The sequence below is a fragment of the Pongo abelii genome, chromosome 11 (assembly GCF_028885655.2).
Source record: "Pongo abelii isolate AG06213 chromosome 11, NHGRI_mPonAbe1-v2.0_pri, whole genome shotgun sequence".
NCBI lineage: Eukaryota > Metazoa > Chordata > Mammalia > Primates > Hominidae > Pongo > Pongo abelii.
Genome location: NC_071996.2, coordinates 130,802,098 through 130,821,291, shown reverse-complemented (window position 1 = coordinate 130,821,291; position 19,194 = coordinate 130,802,098). Strand labels below are relative to the sequence as shown.

The 19,194-nt window shown below is 39.1% G+C and overlaps 1 protein-coding gene and 1 long non-coding RNA gene across 4 annotated transcripts in view; one reads left to right on the top strand and one right to left on the bottom strand.

The window, feature by feature from the left end:
* COL4A3 (collagen type IV alpha 3 chain) overlaps positions 1–19,194 on the bottom strand; it is a 148,055-nt gene that overhangs the window by 26,353 nt on the left and 102,508 nt on the right. For both annotated transcript variants that reach the window (XM_024243122.3, XM_063713075.1), the window contains exons 24-34: positions 18,393–18,463; positions 17,420–17,602; positions 15,260–15,428; positions 11,876–11,968; positions 10,808–10,912; positions 8,487–8,584; positions 7,783–7,933; positions 7,316–7,429; positions 5,790–5,957; positions 4,463–4,552; positions 3,974–4,108 (exon numbers count right to left, since the gene is read on the bottom strand). In XM_024243122.3, the coding sequence (XP_024098890.2) occupies positions 3,974–4,108; positions 4,463–4,552; positions 5,790–5,957; positions 7,316–7,429; positions 7,783–7,933; positions 8,487–8,584; positions 10,808–10,912; positions 11,876–11,968; positions 15,260–15,428; positions 17,420–17,602; positions 18,393–18,463 (1,377 nt within the window). The remainder of the gene's footprint in view (positions 1–3,973; positions 4,109–4,462; positions 4,553–5,789; positions 5,958–7,315; positions 7,430–7,782; positions 7,934–8,486; positions 8,585–10,807; positions 10,913–11,875; positions 11,969–15,259; positions 15,429–17,419; positions 17,603–18,392; positions 18,464–19,194) is intronic.
* Positions 1–19,194, top strand: part of LOC112132274 (uncharacterized) — a 66,256-nt gene that overhangs the window by 36,761 nt on the left and 10,301 nt on the right. Inside the window, exons 1-2 of one of the 2 annotated variants that reach the window (XR_008523041.2) lie at positions 7,885–8,414; positions 8,799–8,894. The exons of the other annotated variant lie outside the window; for it this stretch is intronic. This is a non-coding gene — a long non-coding RNA (uncharacterized LOC112132274). Of the gene's footprint in view, positions 1–7,884; positions 8,415–8,798; positions 8,895–19,194 lie in introns of those variants that run through there. 2 annotated transcript variants of the gene reach the window in all.

The window sequence follows — 19,194 nt, the reverse complement described above, 5'->3', positions numbered from 1 at the left end:
GGTGGATCATTTGAGGTCAGGAGTTCGAGACCAGCCTGGCCAACATGGTGAAACCCCATCTCTACTAAAAATATAAAAAGTAGCTGGCTTGGTGGCACACACCTGTAATCCCAGCTACTTGGGAGGCTGAGGCAAGAGAATCACTTGAACCTAGGAGGTGGAGGTTGCAGTGAGCTGAGATCACACCATTACACTCCAGCCGGGGTGACAGAGTGAGACTCCGTTTCAAAATAAATAAATAGTCACTGGATCTCTATTACCTGCAGAGTAAATTGCAAACTCCTTCGGCAGCATGAAGCATTCTGCAATCTGTCTATGGCCTGCCTTTGTGCTTTTTCTCAAGCAGATTCACTCCCCTTGGCTCTTTTCCTGCATATGTACTTATTCATTCACATATGTTGGAGCATCTAATTAATAAATAGGTCTCGTGCTGAGCACCGGAGAGATACATCATCATGTTCTCTTTCCCCAAGTTTTTAGTGTTTAACTGGGGAGACAGCCAAGTAAACAAATAATTATCATCCAGGCAGATAAACTCTATACTAGAGTTGGGCACAACATGCTACAGGGAAGAATTTCTGGAAGAGGTGGTATTTTTTAGTTCAGTCTTGAAGACCAAATGAAAACTAATTGGGTGAAGAAGGTCTGGAATGAGACAGGATTCCCAGACAGTAAAATAGCATGTAGAAAGGAGTGATGAATATCAGGGAGTTAGATTGTTTTGTTTTACAACCTTCGTTTTTTCCTTTTATGTCATTGATTGCAATCTAAAAAGATACATAATGTTTAGTCTGTTTGTTTACTTCAGTTTTTTAGGGGTTGGCAAAATACAGCTTTCAGGCTGAATTTGGCTTGGTTTTGTATGGCTTTAGAGTTAAAGATGAATTTTACATTTTTTTTGAGACAGAGTCTCGCTTTGTCACCACGCTGGAGTGCAGTGGCACAATCTCGGCTCACTGCAACCTCCGCCTCCCAGTGATTCTCCTACCTCAGCCTCCCAAGTAGCTGGGATTACAGGCATGTGCCACCACACCCAGGTAATTTTTGTATTTTTAGTAGAGTCGGGGTTTCACTATGTTGGCCAGGATGGTCTCGATCTCTTGACCTCATGATCCACCTGCCTCGGCCTCCCAAAGTGCTGGGATTACAGGTGTGAACCACCACGCCCGGTGGTTTTTACATTTTTAAAAGGTTGTTAAAAACAAAAGCAAAGAAGAATATGCAACAGGGACCATATGTGAGCCACAAAGCGTAAGATACTTACTACCTAGCCTAAATGGAAAATGTTTATGGACCCATTATGTCTCTTTCCCCCACTAAACCGTAACTTTCATCATGACTAGGAAACTAAAGTCTGCTTTGTTCACCTCTATATAATCAAGACATAGCAAAATGCCTAGTCCATAGGTATTATTAAGTAAAAGGTAATTACTGAGTACATAAATGTCATGTGGCTGGAGAGACAGGCCAAGTGCGAGTGGTGAATAAACTTATATGTCAGTCTAAGAAGTTTCACTTCTCAAAGCACAGGGAGCCTTGGAAAGATTTTAAGCCAAGAATTTTATTTGTTCATCTGAATCTTATTCAACATTTAAGTCCTCTTTCATGGAGGTTTCACTGACTATCTTAGTTGCTGTATTTTCTACTTCCCTCAACTCCTACAGAGCTCTGGCAGCACAGTGAGGAGGCCAAGAGTGAGGCCCATCTCTGCCATTTCCTATCAGAGTGACATTGGGCAAGTAACTTGACCTCCCTATTTCCCCATATGTAAAATGGGATGATTGCAATAGTAGTACCTACTCCTAGGGTTATGTATTTATTTATTTTTTGAGACAGAGCCTCACTCTGTTGCCCAGGTTGGAGTGCAGTGGCACAATCTCAGCTCATTGCAACCTCTGCCTCCCAGGTTCTAGCGATTCTCCTGCCTCAGCCTCCTGACTAGCTGGAATTACAGGCTCCCCCTGCCCCCGGCTAATTTTTGTATTTTTAGTAGAGACGGGGTTTTGCCATGTTGGCCGGGCTGGTCTCGAACTCCTGACCTCAGGTAATCCACCCACCTTGGCCTCCCAAAATACTGGGATTACAGACGTGAGCCACCGTGCCCAGCCTACTCCTAGGGTTATTGCGAGGATTAAATGAGTCAATAGTTGTAAAACTTGGAACAGTACCTGCACATGGTAAATGCTACTTAGGTCGTTGTTAAATAATATAGCATACTAATTTGCACCTTGCATTCTTTATTATCTTTTTCTACATATGCCTAAGTCTGCCATGCAGCCTCCTTGTGGAGAGGATAGTGACTTGTTATTGTGCTTCTCTGTATATTCAATATCGCTTCCACATTTGAAGTGAATAGCTTTAAGTCAGAAATTCAGATTTAGAAAAAAAAATGGATCATATTGAAATTAGGGAGGCCTAGATACAGGTTCTTTTTTTCTTGTTCTTCTTCAATCTGTGTCTCTTGGTTATGCATTTGAAAAGCCTAAAGAAAACATACAGAATATCCTCGATGCATACTCTACTTAGGGTGAGTAAAAGAGTTTTGTTGGAAGCATAGAAATAGCCCCATAGCATGTGTCCTTCTGTACTTTACAAAAGGAATTCTTCAATTGCAAATTAGTACCCACTGTGCATTTGTACTGTGAGCGCCAAATTTCTGCTTATGTAGGCAGAGATATGCTATCCATATTTTTTCCAAAATGTTTCTAACACTACTTAAATAATCTAAAATAGTCTAGTGAAGTGGTGTCTATGCAGACAGTTTATGAGGACTGGAGATTGGTGCCAGCATTTTTTTTTTTTTTCATATCTTGGCTTAGACTAGTCCTAGCAGAGTTTTATAAAAGTCACATTACTTTCTTTTTCATTGCTAAAAATGAAATGCAATATTCTTTTTGTACCAGAACTAAAGTGTCTCTTCAACACCAGGTTAGATGAGGACTATGTACATAGAAGGCCTTTACTTCCTAACTTGCCAGTTAGTCAGGCTTTATATTGTGGTCTACAGCACCCTGTGCAGAATAATTTTTTTTTTTTTTAGGTTTGGCAGTACATATGAAAGTTTGTTACATCCTTATGTGCCACGCATATAAATATTTGTTGAATACAGTCTCATTTCTCAAAAGCCATTTCAAATATCTCAAAACTTAACATGGTTTTGCAACTACAAACACATTTTTATTTTTTCCTTTCTTGCTATGATACATTTTTCTTTTATTCCTTTCCTGCTATGAGAGTCTGATCTGCAAATATAATATTTTACCCAGCAGTTCTCTGTTTTTCTAAAGTTGCTTGGGATTACATTTGGTCAAGAAGAGCCCAAGGGAGGGCTTCTGAAAATTTGGTTTTATATTGGTTGTATTGATCATATCATGAAAACTGCCATAAAAAGGGCCCAAATAACTTGAAATAATGTGAATGGGTTTGAATTTTAGCCTAGTAGCCACATCTAACAACAGTCTTTCTAAAGGGTTAAATTTTCATTGAAGCATTTCTTTTTAGTAATTATTCTCCAAAGGATTTTGAACAGGAGAAGAAGTTTTTAGATGGAATCAGAAAATATTATTCTGGTAGTTTACAGAATAAAGTTGAATTTGAGATGGAGGTTTCAACATCAGCCAGAAAAGTTTTCTAATGTGGAATTTTTTTAAGGGTTTAATTTTCCCCATACTTGGCAAAGAGGGAGTTTTGAGGCTTATAATTTAAAAACTGACTGCTAAGGATTTAAATATAGCAAATCAAAATGCAGAATTAACTTAGGAATAAAAATGTTACGCATCGAGGAGGCAACATATCATGGAAGGTGACTCAGTTCTAGTGCCTGCTCAGCCACCAACTGGCTGTGTGATGGGCAGGTAACTAAACACTGGCCCTCACTGTCCTTATTTGTCAACTAAAGGGATTTGCCTGGATAATTTATTAGCCCGAGAATCAGCTCTGATGTCGTCCTGATTCCAAACAAGCAATTCTTTACCTTTGAGACCTGGTTCTCCTTTGTCCCCTATTACGTGGGATATCTCAGAAGGCCCGGGATTTCCTTTATCTCCTTGTTCCCCCTTGGCTCCTGGGGTTCCTCTATGGCCTTTTACTCCTGGAATTCCAGGGCTCCCTGAAAGACAGGAGTAATAACATCAGGTCCTTAATCCTTCAAGTAGTTCATAGGGATTAAAAAGTTGGCAGTGTTTACGATAAAACAGAACAAATCAAACAAAAAAGGCTAACAGTGCTGAGAACTTGATAAATAGTTTTCCCAGGCAGGCAGCCTCATAAGGGTAGTGGTGTAAGCCTACAGAAAACAGGATTCCCTTCAAATGGAAAAAAGGAACACAGAAAACAGCAAAGTCAAATACTGTTGCTCTCTCAGAACGATTTTCCTCTCCAAAGAAACATAACTTTTTTTGCTACAAAATAAATGAACATTGTTTATGCTTCCTGCTATTTAGAAAGACACTCCATCACTTACCCCTCTGCCCTGGCATGCCTGGGTTCCCAGGGGACCCCGGAGGACCAATGGCTCCAGGAAAGCCCATCATCCCAATCACTCCATCTTCACCTATGGAAACAAATTAACACAAAGCAGCATATGTTGTACAGAGTGAGAAAAGCAAAATATTCCACATACTAAAATAAATTATACTTAGAAGTAGAGATTGGGAGTTGAAAAAAAGGCCTCTGTACATAGTACAATTACTGTATTAGTCTAGGAGATGGGTTGGTAAATGGTCTTTTAAACTCATCTATGTGGAAGTGATTGATAGCAAATCATATTCATGGATGAGGATGGAATATGTGGAAGTTTTGGAGCATTCCATCCTCCCAGCCCCTGACCAGTCACTTTCTATTCTATCCCCTCACTTTATTTTCTTCATAACACTTGTCTCAAATTGAACTTAGATTTTAAATATTTCTATTATTGCTCCTCTACTATGAGAAGGGGAGACTTGTCCACTGACTGATGGGTCTCTAGGGCCTAGAAGAATGCTGGCATGTGATAGTAGCCCAGTAAGATGAATGAAACGATAATGTGTCAATTAAGTTGTTTTAGGCTCTTTTCTGGAGGGGAGATCAGTGAGGTCCTTATGCCATGAGGGAACAGAATATTCTCCCCAAACATATAAACAAACATAGCCATGAAATTAAAACAATTATACAGAAATATGACGAACAACTCTATGGCAACAAATCAGATAACTTAGATAAAATGGACAAGTTTCTAGAGAAACAGAATACCAAAACTGACTCCAGAAGAAATAGAAAACCTGAATATACCTATAAGAAGTGAAGAGATTGAATTAGTCATTTAGAGACTTCCCACAAAGAAATGCCCTGACCCAGATAACTTCACTGGTGAATTCTACCAAATGTTTAAAGAGCATCAATTCTTCACAAACTGTTCCAGAAAATACAAGAGGAGGAAACACTTCCCAGCTTGTTCCATCAGACCAGCATTACTCTGACACCAAAACCAAAGATATCACAAGAACACTACAGACCAATATCCCTTCTCAATATAAATGCAAAAATTCTCAACAAAATACTAGCAAACATATTATAGTAGTCATATATAAAAAGGATTACACAGCAAAAATAGCCACATTCGGGGTAATTGTTCATCCTGCCACCACCATTTCCCTGCACCATGGCCCCTGGTTTCTTACAAATAATTTAGAAGGAAAACCTTATATTAAGGAAAAGCATAGAGTCAAAAGCGTATGCCTATGTACAATTGACAGAGCCACCTTAAGAGGAAGAGGAAACAAGAAGAAAAATAGAAACACAAAAAAGGATACCTGGTGGCCCTAAAATTCCCGGATTTCCTGGATATCCTTTTTGACCCGGTGGTCCCATCTCGCCTTGATGACCTGGCATTCCTGGTGATCCAGTTTCTCCAGGAAATCCTGATCTATCCAAGCCTGGAATTCCTGGGTCTCCCTTTGACCCTGTTTTACCTATTCTGCCTGTGTATGAATAAATGAATGAATGAATGAATTAACCCACAAATGCTTTCCCTTACTAACTTCAGAAACATATATACATTTTTAAGATGGAGTCTCCCTCTGTCTTCCAGGCTGGATTATAGTGGTGCGATCTCGGCTCACTGCAACCTCTGCCTCCCTGGTTCAAGTGATTCTCCTGCCTCAGCCTCCCAAGTAGCTGGGACTACAGGCATGCACCATAATGCCTGGCTAATTTTTGTATTTTTAGTAGAGACGGGATTTTGCCACGTTGGCCAGGCTTGTCTCGGACTCCTGACCTCAAGTGATCCGCCTGCCTCGGACTCCCAAAGTGCTGGGATTACAGGCATGAGCCACTGCGCCCGGCCACTTTAGAAATATTTTATGGCTGTAAATATTTAGCTTTGTGATTCGGGGTAACTGCACACTTACGCATGCGTGCGTGTGTGTGTGTGTGTGTATGTATGTATTTAATGTCCCCTCTGTAAAATTTCTGAGCTCCCTTCTGGCTCTAACATTCTCTGCTCCAATGACTCATGCAGTAATACAAGTGTAGTCTTTATATCTATTTTCTAGTCCTGCAGACACATTCTGGGTCTGCACCTTATGAGTGTTGCTCATTCTGTATCCTGCAGAAGACATACAGAGCTGTTCACATAGAAGTAAGCCACTGGACGCCTCTGGAAACAATAATAATGCCACTGTAACAGTTAAGGTCTTGGTCAAAAATTTATTTGTGAATATATAAGCAGTATGATAGACCACAGACATTAACTGATTTCTAAATAAAGTTTTCCAGGAACAGTTCATCAGATCTGATGGAGAGGATCCAAAAACATAAAGTAAGTTTTCCATCATCTGGAACATCTAGCCTGCATCATTTAGATTTATTTTCATGTTTTTTCTTTTATATTGTGTGTAAAACAATCAACTATATATTTTAGTTTATAAGTTTTTAAACTGGTATCATTGCATACATTTACCCTATTTTAATAATAAGGATAAATTTACCACTTTAATATATTTATGAAAGTATTAAAAGTAAAATATTTTCTGGGAATTTAATATGTATATAAATATATGTAAACACACCAATCTCTGTCTTCAGCATTCATATTTTTCTTGCATAAAAGACACAAAGCAACTCACTATATTAACTTCAGGTTTCTTCTTTTATAGGTGGTACGCACTACTGTGTGCAACAAACCCATGACAGCAAGGTTTACACTTCTGAACTATTTCTCATTGAACCGTGGTCAGGACTTGTTGCTGGACAGTTCCCATGTTAAGCAGCAAAGCACAGAGCAGGAGTCTCATGTCTCCTGCCCTTCTGGTGGCCAGTTTTGAGGCCCTCCTCCTACCTTGTTGCCCTTTCAATCCATTTAAGCCTGGAAGTCCTTGGGCTCCCCTGGGACCCTCTATGCACCTTCCTGGGGGTCCTTGTTCTCCAGGTGGTCCAGGCTGCCCTGGATCTCCTGCAAAAGAAAGCACAAGTATATACCCAGGTGCTAGAACTTAAGGTCTTGGTATTGCTGTACCAATCATTCTTCTGTTAATTTTTTTTCCACCTAAATCAGATCTATATTTACTACCATTAATATGCCTTTTCTAGAGGGCACTCATTAAAAAAGAAGGAAGGAAGAAGGAAAGAAGGAAGAAAGGTAGGGCAGGAACATTGGATGGGAAAATAATTAGGCTCCACAGATTCTATTTCTTGAACTAGAAGTTTTATTTGAGAATTCTTCATCCCTAGAACACCTTCACATTCAGTTTGCTGCATTTTAGCAGAGCTCACAGTGGAGAAAAGTAATGACATTTGCTATTGTACCTCGTGGTCCATCAAGCCCTTCATTTCCTGGAGTTCCAGGGAGACCTGGAAGTCCAGGGAGTCCAATTTCTCCATGTTCCCCAGAATTGCCTCTTTCTCCTGGAAAACCTGGTGTTCCTGGTCCTCCAGGCATGGCTACTGCTGGTTCTCCCTATAGCACAGAAATTGTGTTATTACTATATAGTGCTTCCAAATCTTCACTGATAATTGACTGGTCTCTGTTATGGAGGCTGTAAGTCCCTGTTGCACAGCCACCACCATGCCATCAACTTTCCTTTTTGAGCTCTAGTTGCTGACTTTTCTATAAGATTATGTTTAATAATACTTCAGGACATGTAGCCTCCACTTTTTCAGAAGACTGTGGGATTGTCTGCAAAGAGAAAAATCTAGATGTTTTTACTTTTGATAGTTTTTCTCATAGCTAACCACATTTCTTTCTAGAGTTGTCCCATTTTAAATACTCTGAGTGTTTATGAAACCATTAAAGATGATATCAAGATGAAATCTGCATTCTGACACCTTATGTTTTCCTTTCTAAAATGGAAGATGATCCAGAGAAACATTAAAAAAGTTTAATATCTTCATCATCTACAAATATATTGATAATTTCTACATCTAGAGTGCTCTGCCAGGTAGGTGCATACAAACTGGCCAATTAATGGTTACCTGCCCTCTCTTCTGTGACAGTTTGAATTTTTGCATACCTTGGTTCCTGGGAGGCCTGGCTTTCCAGGTAACCCAGGCTCTCCCATTTTTCCAGGACAACCCAGTGATCCTTTTGTACCCGGAAAACCTTGGTCTCCTACAGAGAAAAAACAGTAAACATTGTTGTAGGATTAGTCTTATTGAAATATTCTGAGCAGTAACTCTCTTATCTCTCAACCAGCTAGAGATGCTTTTATGAAAATTTAAATGATAATAAAACCAACGGATAAATTAGCAATTTTTTAAAAGTTCCAAATCAAATTACATTGGTTCCCATTTGAAAAAATAACTTTCTCTATTTTGTTGTTTAGTAGGGCTATGATTTTGATTCAGCAATTCTTCAAACCACTGATGCTGGTTGACCATTTGACTTTGTTTTTGAAGTATTTTTTACATACAGTGTACAGGTAAGTGGATTTTTATATATGGATATATTCATGTAAGCATGACCTAGATTAAAATACAGAGCTTTTGACCAGGCACGATGGCTCACACCTGTAATCCCAGCACTTTGGGAGGCCAAGGTGGGTGGATCACCTGAGGTCAGGAGTTCAAGACTAGCCTGACCAACATGGAGAAACCCCGTCTCTACTAAAAATACAAAAAAAAAAAAAAAAAAAAATTAGCCAGGCATGGTGGCGCATGCCTGTAATCCCAGCTACTTGGGAGGCTGAGGCGGGACAATCGCTTGAACCCAGGAGGCAGAGGTTGCGGTGAGCTGAGATAGTGCCAATCACACTCCAGCCTGGGCAACAAAAGCGAAACTTCGTCTCAAAAAAAAAAAAAAAAAGATATAGCACTTTTTCAGCACCCCGGGTAGCCTTTCTCAACAGGGGTTGCTTAAGAGAATTTCAAATCTTAATGCCCTATAGCATCCATTGCATGCAAGGAATTAACTTCTTATGCATTTATAGTAGATGAGAAAGGGGTCAACACAGTTTCTGTGTTCTCTGGTTCAGAAGAGGAAGCCACGGTGAAGCAAGGCTGCATTCAGAGAGTTCCTTCATACCCTAATTTGACCAATATTTAATTTGCAGTTAGTTCATGGGATTCATTAGGTTTAATTGTGAAATTGTAAATCTCCACTTTCAAGGAGTTCTTGGGCTAGTTCTGATTCCCATAGTCAATAGTCTTCTTCCAGAGAGTCAATACCTAGAGTAACAAAGTAGGGATGTAATTTATTAATGCAGGGTCCAAGAAGAATGAAGTACAAATGTGAGCCAGGCTCCCTTACTTCACAGATCATTAGGAAGAAAACCAAGAAATTGGACTCAAAGCCATTCTTGAGACTCCATGAGAAATGTGATTATGTTTTCCATTTCAAATACTCATAAATTGAAATCAATATTCTCATATTTGGGCAAAATTAATGTATAATAAACACTGATGACATACTAATCCAAGAGCTGAAACACCAAAACAAGGATGCTATTTTTGACAAACATTTTAAATAATATTGTAACAAACATGAAATTGTCATAAAACTTGCAGTTCTATTTGAGAATCCAGGGACTCAGGTTACTCATATGCCATCCTGGACAGGACTTTCATGTACTTGTCAGTGGGCAGGCTTATGTGATTGTGTGAGCTCTCAGCGTCTAGATTTTTTTTGGAGTGTTTCCTCTTTGAGGGGAAACAGCATTTTTTTCCTAAAGGAAAATAAGTTCCGTAATTTATTTTGGAGTGTATGGGAAAATCAGCTATTTGTGATTTAATAGTTCCTTTCTTATTAAAAAAAAAAAAAAGAAATGTATACATGTAAAAGGTGCAGGCATTCACTGAGAAGTATAAAAAATGTCTTTAAAATCCAACAATCAAGATTCACTATTACCATTTTGGTGAATTTCCTTCTAGTTGTTTTCTCTGTGTTTTTAAAAATACAGTTAATTCACCTAACATTATTATAAGATTTTTTTCCATTTATGGCTCTTGGAAAACTTTTTTTTTTTTTTTGAGACAGAGTCTTGCACCTCAGCCTCCTGAGTAGCTGGGATTACAGGCACACGCCACCACACCCAGCTAATGTTTGTATTTTTAATAGAGACGGGGTTTCACCATGTTGGCCAGGCTGGTCTCGAACTCCTGACCTCAAGTGATCTGCCTGCCTTGGCCTCCCAAAGTGCCGGGATTACAGGCGTGAGCCACTGCGCCTGGCCAGAAAACATTTTAAAGAGTATTATGGATATTTCCTATTTTACTCATTTTATATCTTATATCCTATTTATATCTTTATATTATATTTTACTCATTTTATTTATACATATGAACATCTTCTAAATATCCACAACAAACTTTGTGTTTGAAAAAATTTTAAATTTACCTTTAGGTCCAGGAGGCCCAGGAAATCCAATTCCTGGAATTCCTGGTTCACCATCAGGCCCTGGAAGACCAGGATCTCCACATTTCCCCAGGGATCCAGGGATACCTTAGAAACAAATACACATATGCATCTCCACATCAGCAACTTTCCTTCATCTTGTTTTAAAAGAAAATGTCTAAGTTCTCTGTGTCGTCCTATCCCTTTTGCACATTAAGATTTTTTTTTCTTTTGATGGAGTTTCGGTCTGTCGCCCAGGCTGGAGTGCAGTGGCGCAATCTCAGCTCATTGCAAGCTCCGCCTCCTGGGTTCACGCCATTCTCCCGCCTCAGCCTCCCGAGTAGCTGGGACCACAGGTGCCCACGACCACGCCCGGCTAATTTTTTGTATTTTTAGTAGAGACGAGGTTTCACCGTGTTAGCCAGGCTGGCCTCGAACTCCTGACCTCGTGATCCGCCTGCCTCGGCCTCCCAAAGTGCTGGGATTACAGGCGTGAGCCACCGTGCCCGGCCAAGAAAAAATTTTTAACACAACCCCAATCATATGCTCCCCTCCCTGTCCCTATCCAATGGACTAATCTTTAGGAACTGCAAAGAATTTTGTCAATATAATTTAATTCCTAGCAGGAAATATTCTAGATGTCTTGAACTATGTAAGTCTCCCTCCATGCATGCAAAACTCAGTTTTAGATCACGTTGGCAAAGACAATCAGTTTTCAAATGAAGATGCTATGGAAAATATCCTGATGAATTGCCAGTGGGCAAACATCACTTGCTCTCCCACTAAAACTCCATAAAGATTTTTCTGCTCTAAAATTCGTCTTAAGTAGTTACATAGGTTCTCTTCTGGAACCTTTATATTAGAAGTACCAGTGAGAATAATTTGGATAACCTCAGAGAACTACAGCAAGTCCCCAGCCTGCTTGCTTATCAGGTAAGACACTGCCCTGTGCTCTCTTTTGGAGTCAATGAATACATTTTTTTCCTTATAATGGGGACAGTATTTTTCCAAGAGAGTCAGGGTGTTGTGTGTGTCTAATGCCATGCACCAGATTTGGCAGAGGGTACTTACCAGGTGGACCTTGGGGGCCAGGATGGCCAGGGGGCCCTGGAGGTCCTGGTAGGCCTGGAACTGGTGTTGAAACACTGAGCTCTCCCCTAGGGCCTTAAGGAAATTTGTGGTCATAAGATTGGGGTATGTATTGAAGCTTGTCTTAGATGATAGGGGAAAATACAATTATAAAGGGTTTATAAACATATCCCAAAGAAAATAAAAAATAACCTCTGTTTTCACAGGCTTCAAAACTAGCTTAAGGATGACCAGCCCATAGAAGCTTTCTTATTGAATCAACAAATATTTATAAGTTTAGACAATTGTCTAAACTTTGTTTTAACCCGTTTCCTGTTTACTCTGAGATAACTCACAGATGACAGTCCTAACTTTACCCCCTTACATTAGGATTAGAGACAAGTTCTGTTTAGAAATAACTCCAAGAACAGTTATTGTATTTTATTTCACATTGAAAATCAGATTTGCTTCAGCCTCAAAGAATGTGTTTATGTAAAATTAAATGAGTGCTGGCAGCGAGCTGCACTTTTTTTTTTTTTTTCTAAAAAGGAAATTAATAGCCCAACATGCTGGTCTATTGAAAAGAGCCTATTCCAAAAAATTGATAATATGGAATTAAGTTTAAACGTTGGTGAATACTGATAGGATACTTATTTATTGGGTGGCTAGTTTCCACAGGAAGGCTATTGAACAAAGCAGTAAGTTTTGATATGGGCAAGGCTGACATGGGTTTGTGAACTTGGACACTTTTCTTAACCTCTCTGATAAGTTCCTCATCTGTCACGGGGAAAAAATGCCTACCTAGCAGATAAGGACATGAGATAACATTCTGACCACAGTGGCAAACATTAAAAACATGTTTAGTGATAAGCGTTGTCTATATAGTCATTTATTTATAGAAAAAATAGGTTTACAGTATGTGATGGGACAATTTTGATAATAATATGTTTTATGACAATGGAGTCCTTTAGTAAAGATTCACACTTAGAAGTAACAGAAGAGGCCGGGTGTGGTGGTTCACACCTGTAATCCCAGCACTTTGGGAGACCAAGGCGGGTGGATCACTTGAGGTCAGGAGTTCAAGACCAACCTGGCCAACATAGTAAAATCCCGTCTCTACTAAAAATACAAAAATTAATCAGGCGTGGTGGTGTGTGCCTGTAATCCCAGCTACTCAGGAGGCTGAGGCACAAGAATCCCTTGAATCCAGGAGGTATAGGTTGCAGTGAGCCGAGATCACGCCACTGCACTCCAGCCTGGGTGGCAGAGCAAGACTCCATCTCAAACAACAACAACAACAACAGAGCATTTGGTGATGGATTAGAACAGGGCTAAATAAACTTTTGCTGTAAAGGGCCAGATAGTAAGAAATTTAGGCTTTGTGATTCAAATCTACTCAACTACTCAATTCTGCCATTGTAACATAAAAGCAGCCAGAGACAGTACATACAGGAGTGCAGCTGTGTTCCAAGAAACTTTATTTATGGATACTCTAATTTGAATTTCATATAATTTTCATGCATCACAAAATATCATTAAACATTTTTTTCTATCATTTGAAAATGTGAAAACCATTCTTAGCTTGAGGATCATACAAAATCAGGCAGTGGGCTGGACTTGGACTGTGGGCTGGACTTGGACTGTGGTCCACCACCATTTGCTAGTACCTGGATTAGAACAGCAGCCTCCTTCGGCCGGGCGTGGTGGCTCATGCCTGTAATCCTAGCACTTTGGGGGCTTAGGCAGGTGGATCACCTGAGGTCAGGAGTTCAAGACCAGCCTGGCCAACATGGTGAAACCCCATCTCTACTAAAAATACAAAAAATAGCCTGACGTGATGGCAGGTGCCTGTAATCCTAGCTACTTGGGAGGATGAGACAGGAGAGTCACTTGAACTTGGGAGGCGGAGGTTGCAGTGAGCCAAGATTGCGCCATTGCACTCCAGCCTGGGCGACAGAGCAAGACTCCATCCCAGAAAAAAACAAAACAAAACAAAACAAAACAAAAAACAAAAAAACTCAGCAGCCTCCAAATTAAGGTGCAGATAAACATAAATATTTGTTTATTTAATATATAGAGAAAGTCATAAAATAAGATTTACATACATGTGTGGACAGAAATGGTGCATACATTTATAACATATAATGTAAGGTTGTGCACTCAAAAAGTTTTACCGATGAGGGAAGACACTATAAAATGATTTAGAGGTTTACGGGGTCTCACCCTTTAAAGTGATTTTATTTATTTATTTATTTTTGAGACAGTGTCTCAGTCTGTTGCCCAGGCTGGAATGCAGTAGCATGATCTCGGCTCACCGCAACCTCCACCTTCTAGGTTCAAGCGATTCTCCTACCTCAGCCTTCCAAATAGCTGGGACTGTGGGTATGTGCCACCATGCTCAGTTAATTTTTGTATTTTTAGTAGAGATGGGGGTTCACAATGTTGACCAGGCTGGTCTTGAACTCCTCACCTCAAGCGATCTGCCCACCTTGGCCTCCCAAAGTGCTGAGATTACAGGTGTGAGTCACTGTGCCCAGCTGAAAGTGATTTTAGAAGTAAAACATGACCATGGTGGCATTATTTGCTCAAAACTGTCAGTAGCATGCTATTCTGACCTTCAGCCACACTCCTGAATCCAGAACTACAGCCAGTATATGTATATCCCAAAAGTTACCTGGACTTTTAAACTATTATCAGACCATTTTCCTTCATTTGTCTTAGATATTTTAAAGTTTTATTTGTAACCTGCCTATTGAGTTATGGATCAAAATCAACAAATTTGTGGCTGGGCACAGTGGCTCATGCCTGTAATCCTAGCATTTTGGGAGGCTGAAGCAAGGATTGTTTGGGGTTGGGAGTTGGAAACCAGCCTGGACAACACAGCAAGATCCTGTCTCTACAAAAAATAAAAATAAAATATAAATTAGCTGGTCATGGTGACACGCGCCTGTAGCCCCAGCTGCTCGGGAGACCAGGCGGGAGGATCTATTAAGCCCAGAAGTTTGAGGATGCAGTAAACTATAATTATGCCACTGCACTCTAGCCTAGGCAACAGAGTGAGACCCTGTCTCTAAAAAACCACAAAAAACAAATTTGCAATAACGCTAAGATCTATTCATTTCATATATATATATATATATATATATATATATATGTCATAGATATAGAATATGCTAGGAAATTTCAGTTGAATTGCCCAGTAATGGAGAAAAAATGAGTTTTCTTTAACATACCCTACATATTCTTTCCTGGTATCTGTGAGTTGACATATTCTATTCGTTAGAAGCAAGTTTCTATATTTTCCTTAGTCTTAGAGAAGCTTCGTTAGCTCTAGAAACCACCAACCCACTCCATCGGAAAACAGGACTGGAAAGAAAACTAACCAACCGGCTTCTCCGGGTAGTCCAGGGGCTCCAGGAGCTCCTTGCGTGCCCTGAGGACCAGGTTCTCCTTGGGGTCCGTAGCCAGGTGGTCCAGCTGGTCCTGTAGGTCCTGGGGACCCAGGGGAGCCAGGATCCCCTGGAGGACCTTGGTCCCCCTTCTCACCACTCAGAGCCTGTGACAACAGGAATGTGTTTGAATCGTGCTTCATTCCAGTATCTTCTTCCACAACAGGTTAATCATCCTCCAAATGTGAATACCAGTTAGGCTGTCATTGAGATCTTAAATTAAAAGCATTTGGCATTTGATGAGAATTATTACTAAAATAAGAGCACTGCAGGTTTCTGCCGTTTTGTGTCCTTTGGAGTTTAGCAACATTTTTTGAACTAGGAACTGTCTTGAGTCCCACTTGAGATATCTTACAATGATGGGTCTCCCATATGGTAATAGCCACTAAAACTATATTCAAATTGACCAATAGTTCAAATGACTTTAGCAGTGATATTCATAATAATGTTACATTTCTGAAATAAAATGAGCACAGCAAATCTTTATTTCTGGTTTCACCAGGTATTTTCATGACAAAGGGGATTTCCCACCTCTATTTTCTCTCATAAACTGTCTAGTTTTTAAATTTTCATATGCTATAACCTTGAAAATGATTTGTAGATTTAAAAGAAGTTGAATTTGACAAAATAATTTAAGCACTCTTCCTTCCCAACATGGCCCTCCAAAATAAATTTGACTCAATTTTTCATTGTTCAATATCATCAGATGGCTAAGTGGTCTGTCTCCTTTTTTAATGACAGGGTGTAAGACTCAACAAATCACCACCTTGATTTTTCTCTCATTTACTTTATGGAGCATCTTTACCAGAACTTATAAAGAAAAATTAGTGAGATGCAAGTAGGGACATCATACAAATGTTCTTAATACTAGACCAACAAAATTCTGGCACTGTCACTTTATAAGCATAACCACCACAAAGTGAACAGCCTGGGACTTGGCCAAGGCAGGGTCTGAGAACTGCTGGCCCCAGAGAAGCTGCGAGCCAAAAAGGGTTTTGTAGTCAGAAGCATTTAGGAAAGACCAGATAGCTTATCTTCATGTGGAAGACTCACAGTTCATATTCTGATATTAAAGGGTCTGTAAATGAATCTTTAAATTTGTTTACCAAGTTTCTCCAAACCTCTTTGAGGTAAGATCTGTTTTACTGGATAACACAGGTTAGCCCTGGGAGAAACTGGTATTTCATAGAATAGTTTGGGCAGCATCCCTTGCAAACCTCTTGTAAATACATTATGATGACAGGTGCTCACCCTCTCACTCTATGACATTTTAAAATAAATCTTAGGGCTGGATGCAGTAGCTCACACCTGTAATCCCAGCACTTTGGGAGGCCGAGGTGGGCGGATCACCTGAGGTCAGGAGTTCCAAACCAGCATGGCCAACATGGTGAAACCCTGTCTCTACTGAAAATACAAAATTAGCTGGGTGTGGTGGCGCATGCCTGTAATCCCAGCTACTCAGGAGGCTGAGGTGGGATAATCGCTTGAACCTGGGAGATGGAGGTTGCAGTGAGCTGGGATTGTGCCATTGCACTCCAGCTTGGGCAACAAGAGCAAAACTCCATCTCAAAAAAAAAAAAAAAAAAAGATCTTGGTAGGTATTACCTCAATTAAATATGTGAGAAATTCTTTCATGAAAAGGGATTAAATTTCCATAAAATTAAATAAATGACAAAACATTTAATCTCTTTATATGACTACCATACCCTTAAATATGCTGTCTTCTTATGCATTTATTTTTGTTTAAAAATATGGACATTACTCCAAAATATTTACTAAACTTTCCACTATACATCATTTTCTGAACTTTTCCATAGACTCATTTGATACAAATATGGAACTGTAATTTGTGTATGAGATGGGGTCATTATCAATATAGAATTTTGATTGGTTGAAATCACTGAATGCTACCTATTTATTCTGTCAAAATACTGTAACTATTTGCTTGGGTTATTCCTGCTAATTTGAAGATGCTTCATTCTGCAGTTAGAGCGATGAACTGTGCTGAGCAGCCAACCATTTTTGGAAAAGAAATCACTTTATCTCTTAACTTCAGAGTACTTCATTTACAGGGAGGGTAAAGTTGCTAAATACCAACCAGTTCGCCTTTAGGTCCTGGTAATCCTTTCACTCCCGGAGTTCCAGGAATTCCATCCAAGCCCTTTCTCCCAGGTTGGCCTCTGAGCCCCGGGTCACCTGGGGCACCCACTTGCCCCTCAGGCTGAAGTGTTTCACCTTTTTCTCCTTTAAGTCCTGGGTCACCCTGGGCACCTGGGAAACCCTAGGGTAGTACACAAATGAATCTGCATTGTATTTTGTTAGAATTCTTCTTGTGTCAATCTTAAAAACAGTGTGGACAAGAACTTTTCAATTTTAACATGAATTTTTTCAACACACTCTTTGGTCCACAACTATTATTTCAAGCATTTTGTTTGTTTTGCTTTGTTGTTAACTTCCAAAACTGAAAAATAATTCAGTTAGATAGTATAATTCAAAACAATACACACAATAATATAATTCAATACCATAGAACAATCACCATAATTCAGGTTATGTTTGAATGTTGGTAAATTTTAACAAGCCTCCCTGAATAATTCAATCTAAGTATATTTATCTATAACTTTTTGATTCACTATGAAAGTCAAGATTCTAATTTTTAGCAGACTTATTGAGGTATAATTTACATACCATAAAATTTCTCCTTTATAAGAGTACAATTCAATGATTTTTAGTAAATTTATAGAATTATGCCACAATTCACCACAATCGTGTTCAAACATCTCCATCACTCTCCCAAATTCCCTCAAACCTATTTGCAATGAACCTTTGTTCCCACTCTCAGCCCTAGGCAACCACTAATCTGCTTTCTGTTTCTGATACCATTTCAAACTGTTTATAAATTCATTGACTCATTCACTTAATCAGTCACAGATTTATTCATTTAATCAACAGGTATCTATTAAATGCCTACTGTTTGCAAGGCACCAAACTGATAAGTGTGTTGCAACCGTATTTCTAGAGTGTGCAATTTTTCAAATTGAAGCTAAAGATTTAAAAACATGAAATCTTACTGGAAATCCTGGAAGACCTGTATTTCCTGGGGACCCTGGGCTTCCTTTCAAGCCAGCTGCACCTTGTCTTCCTGCAAATCAACGAATTATTAACTAACTCCTCATTGAATGCCAACTCTAAGTAGACAGGGTAATACAATGTATGAAGAAAATAGAGTGTTTTCTTGTGGGGAAAGAAAGACAACTTCTATCATAAAACATAAATGCAATAAGAGAATGGGAGTAAATAACAGAACAAGACATCATGTAAAAAGTAACTCAGATCTTAGCTTCTTAAAATTTTATCTTCATAATTTTAAGAATATATTTTTATTTTTTGAGTATATATTACTTTTAAAAGTAATATATGCTCATTACAAGAAAATTATGCAGAAAGAAGAGACTAAAAATCACCTATATACTACTAGAAGATAATATTTGCCAAAGTTTAATGTAAATTAATGATACATTTTTATATCCATAAGTGCATAGGACTCATAGACACACTATTTTGGAATTATAGTATACATATGTCAATAAGTATGAATTTATAGCTTCATTTTAAATGGCTGCATGCTGCCTATTGTGTTGGCGAGCCATCATTTATTTAGCTAAATGCTGTTTTTAGACATTTAGACATTAGGTAGACATTTTTCAACTTTTAGCTGTTGTAAACAATGCTTTGAAAAATGTCTCTGGGTATTTAGCTCTCCAAATTTATCCAATTATTTCCTTTATAATAAATTTTTAAAAGTATAATAGCAGAGCCAAATGGTCGCTTTTCTAAGGTTTTGAATGTCTCTTGCCAAATTGCATTTTATTG